We start from the raw sequence: 17,570 nt of genomic DNA on the forward strand, positions 1-17,570 counted from the left end.
GCTACGGGGCGATCATTAATCTGCGTTCGGTAACATCTACGCGAGAGGTGCTTGAGAAATTGTCAAACCTTCCCGGCTTAAGGCACGTCGGCTACGCGGCGCGTCTAACTGCTTCGCTTGAAATCCCGAGACGTCGCGGGTTTTTGTTTTTTCATCTTCGAAGATCGCTGCGCAATTTAATGCATCGACGCCGTCGATGTTCCGACGTGCATCTCTCACGGAGCGTCGCCCGCGACAATTAATTCTGAAGTCGTTCGTCAGACAGGCAATAACGTTCGAGCGACAGCGGTGGTACGGAGAAACGACGAGGCGGGTCCGGAAAGAGGGTGCCCCCGCACTCGGTATATTTATTGGTGACGTTATTTTGGTATTTCGCTGCGCGGAGGTTGTGGCGCGCGGCCCATTCGATCCGTTGAGTAATCGTCGGCCATTAAACACCCTGTCCTCTCGCGTCCGTGCGCGAGCGGTTCGCGGTGGTCGCGCGCTACTTTTTTTTTTACTTTTTTTTATTTTTTTTTATTTTTTTTCTCGAAAGTCGAAAGGGGTTGCCCCACGACCGCCCTGAGATATAAAAGACAGACCGACGATGGCGACAGAAAGAGCGCGAGGAAGAGCGGCGCGCTTAGACGAAAGAACACCGAGACCTCTTAGCAGTGATGGAACGACCGGGATTCACGCTATGACCGCTACACCGCCAATTCACTCGGTGATGAACTACTCCGACCAACCGCAACCCTCTCTTTTCCGTTGCCGCCGCCGAGGTGGCGTGGACAAAAACGTCGAGGACCATAGAGTGTTCTCCCGAGCCCTCTCTTCGCTTCCCGTCGACGGATACCACCCAATTAGTGATGCCGCGCCTCGACGCCGCTCTAACGCGCCCTTCGAATTCCCGTTCCCGCTTTCTCTCACCTCGCCATTTCTCAAGAGTGTCGAGAAATATACAGCACGCTACTCGACATTCATCACTGGGAAGTCGCGTTTGCCTAATCGTTCTCACACCTTCCCGCGGTCTCCGCGAAACTTCAGGAGGACAAAGTTAGATCAAATGACTCCGTCCGTGGAACTTTCATTCGGATGTACATGTGAAATTAATTAAAATAAAATTCGCTAAATCGAACGTCCTCGTTTTTATTTCATCGAACCCGTCACGATGCATTCACCATTTTTTTAATTTTTTTTTTACCGCTCGCATCAATAATTTATCAGATGCGATCAAACACGCGAGATTAGTTACGCTCTGACATTTTGTCGCTGTCGAAAAAGTTTCGTGCAGCTTCGGTCGACGAAGGCGCCGATGGGATCGCGACGCTGTCTGAGAGTCAGGAACACGACGAAGCGAACGAATTTCTCTTAACAGGCGCGATATACGAGGACAAAACTGATCCGAGAAAGGAATTTTATCCGTAGGCGGAAACCAGAAGGTACAATCGTGGCGGAAGAAGGCTCTCCTCGCATCGGCCGGGAGCCGCCCGTCCCTCAGCGTCGCCGCGCGGCCAAAAAACATTCCCTACGAAGGGGAACAGCCAAACGTGCGCCATTATGTGCGCGAGGGAGTCGAGCTTTTTTGCGGGGAATGCCGACGGGCGCCGAGGGTGGGCTACCGCCGTCACGTTGACGAAAGTCGCGCAGCTGGAAAACCGAGGCGGGCACTTCGCGGCCGGCGACGGTGAAGAAGAAGAAGAGTGGCGGCGAGGATCGTCGCGAGAGCGAGAGAAAGAGAGACCGGGACGAGCCGGAGAGAACATTCGCGTGCTTTTCGGGTATCTCTATATATTTTGCCTCCAACCTACACGTGTCGCCGCGTGTCTCGCCGCTGTTCCGGGCTCAACATTCTTGCGGCACAGCCGTCTCTTCCCTCCCGCTTCATCCTGCTGTCTCGTTTCCCCGGATTCTTCTTTATTTCTTTTTTTTTTCCCCCTTTTTTTTTTTCCTTTACGTATCATCGCCACGGCGGTCCGCAAACAAACGCGTAATCCTCTCGTCACCGACGTTCGTCATACATCCGCGGTTAAAACTCGAAATACATCCTTATTTCCACGACGGCGGAGCCACGGTTGGATTCCGCGACGAAAAATACCGCGGTCCGAGCTCGCTCTTAACAATTTCTCCGAATCACGTCGAGCGCATTACTCGGCCACGCTGTACCTTAATCCAACGTCAATCTTGACGTGGAATTAATTAAAACTTTACAGGAACTCGCATCAACTGTAACAACATCGTGAAAGGATAGCGTGGTAATGACGCGGCGAACAGTTTGTAAAATGAAACTGTATTATAAAGATACGCGAGAGTCGCGAAAATGTTAATATAATATTTATACGACATTACGACGCGCTAAACGAATCCGCGGGCCCACCCGGGCAGAATTCCAATTTTCCAGCGCGATAAATTATTATTCAACACGCCCGTCCCGCACCGAAAAATGTAAAACGGTTTTACGCAAACGCGAAATTATTTTCCCTTGCGTAAAACAGTGAAACGTTTCTTCGCACAATATTATGATAGCAGTCGCTATAATTCACCCAGGTGCTTTTCATACGGCGACAACCGGTCGGGAATCACATTCGGCGAGCACGTACAGTGCATTTTGCTGTTCCGCGTGTGTATGTACGAGCCGTGCTATAACTGTCTCTCCCGCATTGTTACGATCGTCATCCGTCCTAACGCATCGCGCCGAAGCCGAATGGCGTGTGCATTTGTTCGCGGCGATCAGCGGTTCCCTCTTAGGCGTCGGATTGGACCGACAAGGGATACGTCGCTACGTCGTCGTTCTCCCGGTAATTAGAAACGCCGCTGGGAAGCGCATCCGAGCCCCTACATCAGGCCAAAGTGGAAAGACCGATTAGCGCGACTCGCTGTCAAAACATCCACTTGCACCCATGACAGGAGAGAGAACTTTATGCCCTCCCCCCTTTGCCCCCTTTTTCTCCTGACCCCTCATCTCGTCCCGGACGCGCGAGGAGTATGTACTCCGGGAATCAGTCACCCGTGCGCACTCCCGGCAGTTCGTCACTTCTCCGGGGCCACGGGGGGAGAAGGAGAGGGAGGAACGAGTGCGGCAACGTGCGCAGCGAATGCAACGGCAAAGGACAGACGCGACGTGACGAGCACGAGCGAGAGCGCGACGGTGGTCGCCGCGACGCATAATATATCGGTTTAAAAGTACCATTTATTTAAACGGCGTTTACAACGGGGGCCGTACCGCGGGACGAAAAACACAGACCGCAGCCGTTGGAAATAATAACGGGGTTAGCAGGGCCCTCGACGAGAAGAGTAACGTACCGTGCGCCCGGCACGCGGATGCAATTGAATCAATCATCCCTGAAAAAGTGCCACTGGATGCTTTCCACTCGGTAACCCGCTGTAAATTAACGGCGCCACACGAGTGCCGCTGCGGCGGTAACAGTCGTCATGATGCGGGAAAACGCTCTTCGACGCGACGCGACGCGACGCGCCGGGCTTTTTATGAGAGCTACCGCTGATGATTATGAGAGAAAATGGCTGGAGATGCCGCCGGTGGCTTGTACGCCGCGGTACATCGCGCGCAATTGCTCGGGAATTACGAGATGTCCCATCGACCACAAATATTACAGAACGAATTGGGACGTACGGTTGTTACCCCGATGACGTCGCGTTATAAATTACAGACGAATTAAATCTCAGGCACGCGTGACGAATCTCTCTTCCCAGATTTCCATCGAATTTCTCCTCGTTTCTCCCGCCTCCTCGCCCGCGGAAACACGCGGATAATAAGCGGGCGATAAATACGGTCGCTGGAATACGATGTGTGCCGCAGCTACGCGACGGAATGACTCCGATATCCGAGTTCTCCCGCATTTAAAATTGTTTTGCAGCCCGCGGCGGCCGCATATGTTACGAGGGATACGAACGGCCCATGGATATCTCAGGATTTAAATGAACTCGGGCCGCTGACACTTTAATGCCTCGCGTCTCGTGGCCCGCCCGCTCGTCGGGCTCTCCGTCTTTTCCTCTTCCTCGGTCGCCCGGCCGCGTCATCGCTGACATAATTGTACGCGGCAGTGATGCACTAAGGACGCACCCTCGTGACGTTGATTATATTCAAGCAGGAACATGTATATCTCCGCGTGGAACGCCGTGTTTTCGTAACACGAGACGAGAAATCGTGGAGGACGAGGAAGAGAGAGAGACGGTGTTCGGAACCGTTAGAGCTCGCCGTCAAAGTCCAAGTCCCGGACGCCCGAAATCACGTCTTCAAAGGGAGCGTTATTATTTGCGATCTTCCTGCACCGAGCATGAAAGTGCCAACGTTCGTAATTTATCGAAGCGCGGAATATGGGGAAACCTCCGAGAACAACCGTGCGGTACACGACGAGAGCGGAAACGTTTTCGTACCGTGTGTCGTCGCAAAGATTACTTTAGAATTTGGCTTAATTCCGAATAAGATAATCCCGCAGGTTCTAAAGCGAAAGCCTTTTCGACGACGTCTAATAATCAATCGTGAAACATATTAATATTATTTATGTTGTAAAAAAAAAAAAAAAAAAAAACCAATTTTTAATTATGAAAACGACGACGACGATGTCGATCCTAGCGCAAAGTATCACCCATTACGTCGCCAGGGCACGGCAAAAAGCGGACGGTGCCAATGCGAGTGGCGGGAGAAAGGGCAAAGGTGGGACGAGGGGGGAAAAAACAGAAGAGCAAACGAAACTGTAGCGGACGGAGAGGAACGCGGATTAACAATGGCGCAAATACTGGTACCGGCTGCAGAATGCCCGCGAGCGCATACGGCGCATAATTAATACCGTGGCCTGGGCACAGTGGAGAGATTCGTGGCAGAAAGCGAGATCGGGCGAGGCGAAAGAGGGTGGGCGAAGGGGGCGGGAGGAACGACGAACAACGCGCGCGGTCTCCTCTTGGATCGTGAAAAGAAAGAAGGGATCCTCGACCGGCATCGAGGGAGACCAGGGTGTCCACAGGGAGGAGATTTATGTGGCTCCTGATTGAATCGTTCTCACTCGATCGCGCCGTTTACTTTTTGCCCTCTCGAGAGATCTCTCTGCGTTCGGTTTCTCTTTCTCCGTCTCTCTTTCTCTCGATCTTTTTCTCCGTGTTCCGCGCTCCTCCGCGTGTCCCTTTTTCTCTCCCGTGCCGGAACGCTACGAGCTACGAATGCACGCGGAGTATCCGTACAATGGCACGAGTTACCTAAACTGAAATTAGCTCTCAATCGCCAGAGCGGCTGAAAATTGTATTTATAAATCATTTCTCGAGAGCTAACGCCGTCTCCGACCTGAATTACACGAGTTTACTTTCATTCGGGATTAGTTAAAAGAAATGTAAAATAAAATTTGTGACTCGCGGCGAGTATTATTCTGATAAAGTTTCCGCCTTTACATTATCCGTGGAAGCGTAATTGTTAGTCAAAACATCTTGACGCTAACATTGTTCCCTCAACATTTTTCTGTTTCCATCGCATGTTCAATATTCCGCGGTAATTCCGCGCAGGTCTTGTTTCTTCGTTAAAACATCTCTTCATCATCATTGTGCGAGACCTGAATAGTCAAAAATTTTCTTCCGCGAAGTAACGCAACCGTCTCGCCGTACCGCAGAATAATTTAGCTCCCGAAGAATCGGTGTAATGGAAGAGCACGTTTTATGCTACCCGGGGCCGTCGACACAGGTAGCTTGTAATGTTCCTGCATCGTTCGTCGTCGTCGTCGTCGTCGTCGTCGTCGTCGCTAGTGCGCGCGCGGTAAATTTCTGGAACACAGAGTCTCTCTTCTCCATTGTGATGCCACGCTCTCCCGCTCGGGGCGAGCTCCGTTAGCTAGGAGGCGGCGAACGGAAGCAAAACAAAAGACGCCGAAATGCGTTCATTATTTCGAGCTAATTGGCGGTGCCTTTACCCTCGAGCCGGGAGGGAGCCAGTCAGCCTTTGGTAGCAGAAAGCAGGGAGCGAGTTTCGGTACTCTCGCAGAGGCGAGTCTTTAAACGCGCTTGCCTCGGGCTCCTATCTTTCTCCTCCTCTCTTAACCTTCCTCTACCTCCTCTTTTAACCTATGACATCGCTTTGCCGGTAGTACCTTCGATAATGAGATTATTCTGTACGATCGCTCCCTACAATTTGCATTCTTTGTACTTGCCTCTGAGCGCATTCTTTGCGGTTGCAAGCGAATGGATATCATTTGATAACCGGTACTACGTAGGAACGTCACGTCGTGAATTGCTATAATATGTACTTCGATGAATTTTATTTAAAACCCGCGATAGAGCACGGCGAAAAATAATTCGACTTATTCGAGGAAGATCCGCGACGCAATCTCGGGGATCTCGAAAGTATCTCGCGGAAAAATGAGCCCTACTTTGCATGCCGGGGACTTTATTCAGGGCATCCTGGTGGCCCGGGGACGCATCAGTGGCAGTCGGACATGGGCGCGCGGTATGCGTATGCACAACGCACGATAAGTATCGCGACACATGTCGGCATAAGTACCGTGATCAATAAAGTCGCGAGATGGAGGTTCGTCTCGCGACGCGGCTGGGAGTCGAGGAGTCGCTATTGAAGAAGGCACGTCTTCTCGGCATTTTCGTCCTTCTCTGTTTTCTTTTCTCTCTCTTTTTCTCTCTTTCTCTTTCTCTTTCTTTTTCCTTCTCTCACCCACCCACCCGCCAGATACTACCACAAATAGCGGATGTATGCATCATATTCGTGTTCGTGCACGGTAGCTCGGCTGTTTCGATATACGTTCGTGTATACACACATACGTTCGCTTACATAAAATACTCGCGCGCGCGTGCACAACGTGTACACCGACCTATACATAATATTCCTGGCCGTATTACGGCGTGGGGCGCTACGTCGCGTCGTTGGTTCCACCGGACAACGCCACGTGATGGTAATGGCCGCGATAATTATTTAGATAGCGGAGGATATATGCTTCCTAGCGCAGCATGGGACCCCGGCCACGTCGTTTCCATGGTGCCCCCGTTGGTGTAAGCCGGGGACGTGCCCGCCCGAAGCGATGGAACGTATATACCCACCACCGTCGCCCATTGGAAATGATATCCTCTTTCCTCTTCGCCCGCCCTCATTATTTCCCCGTCGCTGTACGAAGCCTGGCATAACGTCGGATCACTCGTTTCTCAGGATGAAGTCGTACGTCTTGGATCCGCATGACGTCGCGACCTCGAATTCGTGATAAAACACGCGCGCTCGCTAATAAAATAAGCTCAGATAAAATCTAATCACAATTGACGAACACGAGAGAAATTTATGTCCCATAAATATTTCGAACGGCACGTTTATGTCGTAATCATTCAACCCGTATACGCCAACCCGGATTAGTTCTCCGCGTACGAGATTGCTGCATTCGAATTACCGTCGAAATTCGAGACGAAATAATAAAAATTTACGTACGGTACGAGCTGAATTAGAAGCGAATTTTTTAGGCAAAGTTTTGCCGCGATATATCGATTCCGAGCGAAGGACGATTTAAAGGAAAAGTAAATCAGAGAGGCTAATCGTTCTTTTTATAAATCTCCTCTCAAAAGTCTAGATAACTCGACTCTCGTCGGGATGCTTCCTTGTGCGGCTTCCCGACAGGCTTTCGGGTGGATTAACTCGCTTCGCCGCTGTAGCCAGGCATTACTTCCACGCAGTGCACCTCCGGGCTCACGGGTACCGGCTGAAAGTCCCCCGATTTTCGCATAAATCAGTCTTGGTTCCCCGACCGTGCCCCTGCCCGGTAACGCCATCGGTAACCCTTTCTCCTTTCCCGGTGTTCCACCCACGAACTCGCGGGCAAGAGAGAAAGAGAGAGGAAGGGAAAAGAAAGCGGAAGAGAGAGAAAATATCCGCGGAGAAACGAGGAACGAAGGAGCGCTATTTTATTGCCGGCTTAATAAATGGAGGCTCTTTTATTTGCCTTGAGCCAGCATCCGCTCGCAGTTTGCCAACCTGTTTGCTAACAACAAATTAATCGGGTGACGTATCCCGGCGAATACTACCTATACGCTTATACGCACACATCCCGTCCGCATGCATGTGCAGACGGGTCTGTCCTATCTCTTTCCCCGCTTTCTCCGTCTCGTCTTCTCCGTCCCCGTCTTTCACGGGGACGAGAGCGACAGACGAGAATAGGCAGCTCGACAGCGGTTCCTTCACCCCTTCAAACTTGCAACCTGCTGCTCACTTTGCCGTTTCTCTTTTCAATTCTATGGCCCTATCTCCTCTCCGTCGTTTCCTCCCGATCTTTCTCTTTTCTCTGTCCTCAACTCGGACTTCGGGCTCTTAGTAATGGACGCAGGTATGCGTTACCCGCGGTGCGTCTGACCGATACGTACGTATAAACCAATCTGTAATTCATAATGCGAACGCTCCTTGAGTTCTTGCTGCCCACACGCTGAGCAAGAAAGGGAGGAAGCGGAGACGAAGAGGAACGACAGACGGATCCGACATTGCGTGTCATTCCGCGAGAGAGAGAGAGAGAGTAAAACCTGACCTGGTCAATGTAGACGCCTCGAAGTCGGACTTCTATACCACTCTTACATTTTTTATTATTCGAAAAATATTCCCAATTTATTTTATTCTGTAATATTCTCTTTAAATACGAGCGCATATTTTTTGCTGCCGAAAAACCAAAGTTAAAAATGTCGAAAATTAATTAAAAATTATAAATTTAAAAATATTTTAATCATATATTATTTTAATGTATGAATAATATAGAATAAAGTTAAGATAAAATCGTATTTGTGCTTAAAAAAAAATAAAAAAAATAAAAAAAACGAGGGATTGCTTTCCGGGCGCCAGAATCCGAGGGTTACATCGGCTGCGACGGACAGCCTGCCTAATAAATGATTTCCCTAATTCCCCTTTCGTCGAGCATTCGCATAATGGTCGTTACCGTCTTCGATCCACCGAGTAACACTGACATCTCGGAATTACCATATTCACAAGTTAGTCCCGCTCGAGAATCTTACGTTATAACGCGCGTTCTTTGGGACAATGCGACTCAATTTGCCGATTCGAAAGGTAGAAAAGAAACTTTCATGAATCACGATTACCCTTCAATCCGGAATTGAGAAGCGCGCGACGAGGAACCGTCAATGGCAGAAAGTTACGAACGACGACAAGCTGCTGACATTTCGATACATTTCTATCGGGAATAATAAAAGCCTACTTTTTACGCTCGCTCTCGTAGGAAATTGTGCCTCCGTTCCGCTTCTTTTTGACCGCGTCGATACATTACGTAGGCGATCGCTTCGATGCAACTTTTTCGCTCGCGCCGCGGAAGTTTTTCTCGCGCTCGCTCGGTTTCTCCGTCGATCGCCTCGAACTCCGGTCAAGAGGGCTCCCGGTATATACGTAGAAGGGCGAGATTCGGAATCAAGGGAGAGAGAAAGAGAGAGAGAGATTCCTTTCTTCAACTCCGGATCGGAGCCGCGCGGATTTCCGACGCAATGACGCCCGGGGGAGTTCGAATTCCATCGTGAGAAGGCGATGCACGTGCTTACGTAAGAGAATCTCGGAGAGACGACGCAAGAAAGAGTTTCGGCCGCGTCCACTTCGTCTTTATCTCTCTTTCTTATTTTTCTCTCTCCCTTCGCGTCTTTCTCTGTCCCGGTACGAGGTATATGCGCTGCACCTGTCGGTGCAATCTGGACTCGGTAAAGAGCCGCGTATCGTGATCGCCGGTCGCCACCGCCGTCGCTATCGTTGTCTCTTCGTCGTCGCCGTTGCATTTCGCGACTGCCCCCGGTAGCTACCGGAGCACCGAGCCGGCTCGGTCATGCGTCGCAACTATAATTTGAAATAATTTATAAATCCTATTCAATTCAAATTAAGGCTCCACTCTGTCGGATGAATAAAAGATGCGCCATACCGCTCGCGCGCTCAACGAGAGAGGAAGATGAAACGGAGCGAGCGCGAGCGCAATAATGCGCGTGTATGTGGGCAAATGGTGTCCCATTATACCCGCCCGTGTTGAATTACGCCATCAGGACGGATTACCTCGAATTCTTGTAGAGATTATGATCGATCTTCGCCAATCTGTCGATTATAAAATCGCGGTTACCGGTATCTTTACAAATCGCTTTGAAGATTGGAAAACTTGCTTGGTCAATGGACTGCGTTAGTGCATTAGATTTTACGCGTCTCCCGCAAGTTATCTTCGGGAACGGAGCGCGTTAACTGTCACTGTGAAATCAGAGGGTAACGAAAAAAATCATTTTTGCGAACGTCTCCGGCACGGAAATTCGCGGATTAAATCCCGGAGCATGCTGTCTCGCTCGGACCTTACCCCCGGGGGCTTTGCCGTCATATTTTATCGCGAAAAATCCGACGGCTGGGGCGAGCTGTCCCTTTTCCCGCTGTTATCCGGTGACGCCAAGAGCCGTGGGAGGGACGGGGGGATAGTCACGGGGCATTATAAAGCATTACAACGAGCGCTGTTAACGCGCCGTGTCCAATCCGCACGCGACTCTCGAAAATAAAATACAAAATGACGGCGGGACAACGCTTCGGCGAGGGCCTCTGTCAAATCCATCGGGTGGCATTCCGAATCTATCTGCGCTCGCACCCTTCTCCTCTCCGCTTCTATCTCTACACCCGCGCGTCGATAGCCACGGTTTTCCCTCTCGGCTCCCGTACCGAGCGCGAAGCAGTCGTTCGGTGCCACTATTTTTATTTCAGTTTTTCTCGCCGATAATAGCTGCAGGATAGACGTCGGTTCGGTGGAAGAAGCGTCCCCGAGCTGAGGGGTCGAAGGGGATGACTAAAATCAATTTGCTCGCATCCGCGATGAACCGTCGCCTCGCGGAGATTGCGTTTTCACCCCGGGACACGAAGAATGTCGGCGATTTTCAATTCGTCTCCTTCCGCCGTCCCGCCGTCTCGCGCACGTAACGGATATACGTTCGCGGGCTTCTTGTTCTCCGTCTCGCCGCGTTGTGCGCGAGGACGAGCCGCTCGAATTGCAAATCGAATAGAATGCACCCCGCCGCAGCGGCGGTTACATTGCGCGGACGACGTTCGCGCGAGATATATTCGCTCTACTTTGATATACGCTCGCTCCGCCGCTCCCTCCTTTTGCCATAAAAAAGATACGGTTTTATCTCTCCTTAAGAAGAACAAGATCGGGATTGCGCGTCGTATATTAACCGCAAATAATGAAATAAATGTGCCCTTCAAATTTTCATAACGTTCTCTCTCTCTCTCGCTTAAGCAAATCTTGTGCATCTTGCACTTTATTTCCTCTTTCAACATCGGCTGTTTAACGTCTCGATAAACAATCAAATTACCGGGTAGCAGCGATCACCTCCGATAAGAATAATCTATCGCAGCATTTTGAAACTACTCGACAAGATCTAATCACGTCGACGCGATAGATTTCCACTAGTCACTCTTTTTCTTTTCCCCCCCGCCTTCTCTGATTAATCCGCGCTGAACTTTCCGCGGGCAGGCAAAAAAATAGCAGTCCCGCGGCAGTGGTGGTGTTTCACGAGCCCGAGTTCGTTCCCATGAAAGCGGCCCGCAGTCGTGTTGCTCGGCGGAGCCAATCGAGAGTTTATCAAGCGCACTCGGGCGCGCACCGCGGAATATTCGCCGGTCAATTTCGTTCCCTCCCTCCCTCCCCCTGTTTAATCATGGCCCGGGCCCCCGGTGCATCGGCGAGCGCCGGGATCGGGGGTGGCTTGGCCGTTCGCATAGAGGGGTACGGCGTTGTGCGGCGTGTACGAAGAGGGGTTGCTGGGGGGCGGCGGCAATAGCCCCGCTCGGGCCGTCATTTGTCAGGGGCTGTCGCGCCACGAGCGTGTTTCTGTTCCAACGGCGCAGATAGCGGCCCATCCATAGGCCGTTCATCTTTATTCCTTTATATATAGAGGCCCTATTCCCCGGCCTCCGTCCCCCTGCGCTCGCCCTCTCGCGTCTCCCCGTCCTACCCCACACGCCCTACACGATTCCCTCGAACTCATTTAATTACAACAAACAATTTATTAGGTCCATCCGGGATCCGCCCACGGGTATAAAATGGTGGGGAAGGATAGAAGGAGGGAATAGGTCAGAGGGTGGACCAGGCGCCACTCGTTCGTTCGCAGAACGCCGGAGAAAAGCAAAATTATTCCGTCAGGGGTTGACTGCCGCGCTCCGCCGGCTGTCATTCTGAGCTTCTGGGTCAAACCGTGCTATAAATTAACGAGCAAAGTGCGACGACGTAGTTTGCTAATGCGGTGGTCTGTAATACAGTTTCCCCCCTCCGATGCCTTTTCACGCATAAAATTTTTTTTTTTTTCCAAAAGGAAAAGAATAATGAGAAATAAAAAAATGAGAATGGGAGAAATACGCAACATTTAAGGGAAAACTCGTTTCAGGCGGTCTTATCGAAAACACGATGCGTGCTGATTAGACTGATATGCGAGATGTGACGACACGTCTTAGACGAGAGCGTGAGATTCGGAAACAGAAGTAGTCTCTCACCGATCTCGGCAGATCAGTTACACCAGAAACCCACTCCCGCTTAGAAAGTGAAGAGCCGATAGAGATCGGAGCGCCATTGTAACGAACCATCGGCGTAATTGAAGCCGCAATTATATCTTTTTCCCGGCGACTTGCTTATCCGTTTTTTACCCACATGAATTCAAAATAGGATTCTAATAAAGAAACGCACGTTCGCATACCGCGACTAATGCAATTCCATGGAAAGTCGCGGGGTTTTTCCACGCGCGCCCCTATTGCGTTTTTCCTCCGAGAAAGCGAGATCTACCGTTAAAGCAAAAATCCGCGAGGATCTGCACCGAATTCGGAACATTTAAAAAAATGTTTCATCGACAGAAAAAAAAAAAAAAAAAAAAAAAAAACAGATTAATATTTTATTTACGGGTTTACCGTCGCGAGTCCATCATTAGATAATCGTGATGCACAACCGTCTCCGCGTTTTTGTACCTTTCGTACAATAATTTACCTGGGTGCGGCTTTCTAAGAGTGTGTGGGTGTCTGACTTCGCTCTCTGACCTTTGACTCTTTTTCAGCCTATCCCCTTCGCCTCCCGTGAAACGTATCCGCGCGCAATTCGCACAAAGAGTCGCCTCGCACCTAAGCTATCTTTTGAACCGTTGATAAGACGCGCCACCCATCTCTGTTCGTACGCAGTAGAGTTTATTCCCAGCTACGCCTTCGTATCCGATCTCGATCGCGAACTCGGACCGACCGAGGTGACGCTTACGACGATATCTTATACCGTGACGACATACATTCCCTACCGAAATATTACGCAGCTTGCCTGGGCGATGGCTGTCGGCGCAACGTGGCTCGTACTCGGTTTCATATGAGAAAGGAATCTCTTCTTGTCGCGGGGTTTTACCGAAAACGGTTTAGCCGTGCCTTGTCGAAGGATAACGGCGGTAGCGCCGAGAGAAACGGAGAAGGAGAGACGACTTCGCGCCATCGAGAAGGTCATAAAGATCCTCCACCTCCGCTCTTGCGAGCGGTTTCACTCGCTCGCACGTCATAAACCATCCCTACGAGTCTCGTCTACGCGTTCGAATACGATCTGATATTATTAACGCCGTTTCGTTGTATTATATGATAAATGGCCCTTTATACATGCCGTAGATAGTTTTACGCACCCGAAAAATTGATAAGAGCGATATCGGTGAAGAAATTCGCCTGCTTGCCCGAGTCATTATTTTGCAAAAAAAAAAAAATCGCGGAATACGTATATGTTTTTCTTAAATGTGATCCAATATGAATATTGCTAGCGTCATTATTTTACGGCGCAGCCTTGTTAAGAGAAGCGACTGAATAAATCGCTGCTGTATCGAGTTAGGAAAAATATCTCCTCCTTTTTATCTTTATAAACTTGAGTAATTAAAAAGATCATGCATATGCACGTGGCTGGAATAAATTTGCGAGAAAAGTAATAATATTCCGCGACGGCTCGTGAAATCAATAATTATTGGGCGTACTGAAGTAAGCGGGGAAAACAAGCCTGACGAAGAGTAAGTCATTTGTATCGCGCGTTGACTTGCACATTTTCAGGCACAACGTCGCGCAATTTCATTTCATCAAGATAGCCCTCGCCGACGCAAACAAAGTGCTTCCAACACGAAGTAATTAATTACGGTGATCTGATTGCACGCGATTAATCCTGCCGACTTTCGAGTGGATCATTAATTAAGGGTGAATGAATGTCCCGGGGTATGTAGGCACCACCGAGGACACGCTCATTTATTTGGAATAATTTAGTTTAAATGAGTGAACCGTGCGTGCGTACGCGCGTGTGCGTACGTGCGTGTGCGCGCGCCCAAAGTTCACGGTCGATATCGCGGACATTCGATTTGCATCAGAGATATGATCGATCGTTCTATTCATTCACGAGGCAATTATTACTTAGCGATATTTATACTCAATTTACATACTATTTTTTCCCGATTACGATACACGGCCCCTCATTCATCTCGGGAGCGCTGCTTTTAATTGCCTCAGGTAGCGCCAGCCGCGACTCGAAAACGGAGTTTCGAGAGCCTGGAACTCGAGAGCTCCGGGATTAAATAAATAGCGCATTTTTATTCGCCGGTGCTCGTCGGCTTTCTTTCTCTCTTTCCTTTTGGAGAAACGTTTGCACTTTGTACGTAAACAGTGGCGGAACGTAATTATTATCCGGTACAACACGGGCAGGTTTTCTTTGGTCTCGTAACTCTCCGTACTTACACGCGCCGGTGAGATTCTCTCGTTGAGCTTTTTATTTATACAGCTCGTTGTGCCTCTTCTACACAGCTTTTCTCGCCACGCGTTTCTTCCCTCGTATCCGCGGCTTTCTATCTTTTCGCAAATCCAATTACTTCTTACCGGAGAAAGGGCGCGAGGCATCGCGAAGGCTTAGGCGCACCGCACAAGATTTTCCGTAAACGCGTTACGTTACGTTACGTTAAACTTACGCCGCACTTATACTTGAACTTGGGTCAACGCACAAACGCTCCAAAAACTCGAGTTTTTTCTAAAACTCCAAAAACGTAGCGTTCTATTGCGTTAACGTTTTTCTTTGTGCGTTGACCTAAGTTCAAGTATAAGTGCGGCGTAAGTTTAACGTAACGTAACGTAACGCGTTTACGGAAAGTCTTGTACGGTGCGCCTTACATACACGCCCCTCGTTCTATATTGCATCGCGTTTGCGCTATCGCTGCTTCTTTCGGTTCGTATTCGTATTCACGAGCTTTGCGGATGAAGTAAAGCGCCGCTTAAAATGCAACAGCGTTAGGCGAGTGTTTTAATTTGTTTACGCCGCGTCGAGCTAAGCCGTGTAACCACCGCACTCTGTTGCGCATAAAAAGCTCGCGCGCGCGAACGATCCGCCACCCCATTTCTCCGAGGAATTCCTACTTTGTTATTTAATTATGCGATCATGACTTCCGGTGTATTCACATTTTGATTATAAAAAAAAAAAAAAAAAAGCGGAGGGTAAGAACGTTCTCGCGTGATTTCGCCATTCCCCACACCTGGCAACCTTTGTTCGTAGGATCAAGCGGTTTAATAGCATGATTCAAGGAGCGGCAGCGATCAGTACATTAAGGTCAGGTGGGTCGAGGTATATAAGGATAATAGCTCGCCACCGACCGCTCGACCAACCGACCGACCGACCGATCCTTGATAGATCCCGATAGTTTAACAACTCAAATTTACGATAGACGCACGATTAATTACAAAAAAAAATTCTAACTTAATATCATATAATTATTAAATTAATACTCCAACATCTATCTAACCAAATTGTTCAAATATCGAAATAAAACGGTCCGCTTTTTTTCTTTTCTTTGAGAAATACCTAATTTTAATAATGTCATTATCGGTGGCCTTTCACGAGGACGATCCCCGTCCAGCGCGGAGGACGCGCCGCACCGACTTCGACGATGAAACGAGACCGTGATGCTGCGATCGGCGATCGCTTTCGCGCGCACTCGGCGGCGGGGTCAGGTGGGGTCGCGGCGCGTAAAAATAATAATCAATCGAACGACCGGTAAGTGAGAGCTCGGCAATTACGCGGTGGCGGCGGTGCCCTTGTGTGCTGCGGTTTGCCCCGGACGGCCCGGCCGCAGACAAGCCGAGGACGGAGAGCGGAGAGAACTTCCTTCTGCCTGCCTTTAATTCACCTCCATCCCCCTTCCCGCCCCTCCTTCGCACGTTGCGCTATCATAACGTAACAACACGGGACTCCCTCGCTTTATTATTAAAAGTTAAAATTCCGGTGGGAGCCGGAGCGATCTTGCGGCGAGCCTCTCTACAGGCATCCTCATCCTCTCGATCTCTTCCCTCCACCTCCTTCGCCTTCTTCTCTCGTCTCTCTTTTTCTCCGCCTCTATACCTTTCCCTCTTTTTCCCGACTCGCTCGATTTACGTTCCTCTGCTCTTTTTTTTCTGCCTGTTTTTTTTTTTTTGTAAACTCGTACAAACGTTCATTGGCGCGATACTCTATGTTCATAACGGCCGCTGGTTGCAATCGCGTATAACTGCATGTATATCCCGCGTTCGCGCGGGGCATCCTCATAGATAATCGTATTACCGTCTATCTTGTACGCCGCATCGGGACGTCGAATCGAAATTCGCAACACGCGGCCCTCGTCTTCCGCCTTTTAGCCGCGAACGAGACGCTCTCGAAAGTTTTCTCGCGGTCGGTGGAAACGCGCCGGCGCGTTTCTTCTCACACGTTTATCATAATTCGACACGTGCACACGTTGTCTCGAATTTAAGAGGGATTAGAGAATTACACAAGCCGTCGGGTTCAATTAAACGAAAATTTACCGCTCACCGTCTACTCTCATTGCCGGCGGTTTTCGTTGAAGCGCGGCGATGTACGGCGAATGTGCGGTTTTCGATATACCTGCGATTCGACAACGGGTTTTTCTCGCCGAGCCGCTTGACAACCGGTACTATCGAAAGGTGGTAAAACTGTCCACCGAAGAGTAAAGAGAGCGGAACGGAAACTGCGACGCTTGTGTGCACATCGTGTGAATTACGCGACGCGACGCGCCGCGTCGAATTGCCATTTACTCGCGGATTGATTGAAATGCACTCTCGACGTCGCTGTGTTTTCCAAACGAAGCTTGTAGTTAATCGCGAAATTTCCTGCCACCGAAAAAAAAAATCAGAGCCAGGGAAAATGTAGAAAAATAAAAAAAAAAAAAAAAAAGAACTCTGCGTTAAATTATTTTAGAAATAAATGGACAATTATTGATACGATTGATAAAAAGCAGATACGCGAAATTGCTGGCGTTGGATATTTTTATGGAGAGGTAAACGAGAGTTTGCCAGGGGAATAAATTGTTCGAGGAATGTCGATCAAGGTAGGATATTTTTGCTCGCGATATCCTCCCTTTTTTTTTTTTTTCCTTACGGTTAACGACGCGGTAACCCTTTTGCGGACGATCACGACGGACGGCGGGGATGATTCGACGGACAGGCGATTCGCGCGATTACGTATTATGCTAAACACGCGAAAATGGCTTTTTAAATGGAACATCTACATTTATGTAGTCAACGTAGCGTCCACGGCCGTCGTAGCCGCGCGGACGGCCGCCCGGCGGAATGGCAAGAG

The 17,570-nt window shown here is 49.7% G+C and overlaps 1 protein-coding gene across 6 annotated transcripts in view; it reads left to right on the plus strand.

The window, feature by feature from the left end:
• Positions 1–17,570, plus strand: part of LOC139110075 (ankyrin repeat domain-containing protein SOWAHA-like) — a 375,001-nt gene that overhangs the window by 348,505 nt on the left and 8,926 nt on the right. The window contains exon 20 of one of the 6 annotated variants that reach the window (XM_070669628.1): positions 536–1,117. The exons of the other annotated variants lie outside the window; for them this stretch is intronic. Within the exon in view, the coding sequence (XP_070525729.1) occupies positions 536–565 (30 nt within the window). The 3' untranslated portion in view covers positions 566–1,117. Of the gene's footprint in view, positions 1–535; positions 1,118–17,570 lie in introns of those variants that run through there. 6 annotated transcript variants of the gene reach the window in all.

This window comes from Cardiocondyla obscurior, linkage group LG19, assembly GCF_019399895.1.
Source record: "Cardiocondyla obscurior isolate alpha-2009 linkage group LG19, Cobs3.1, whole genome shotgun sequence".
Classification (NCBI taxonomy): domain Eukaryota; kingdom Metazoa; phylum Arthropoda; class Insecta; order Hymenoptera; family Formicidae; genus Cardiocondyla; species Cardiocondyla obscurior.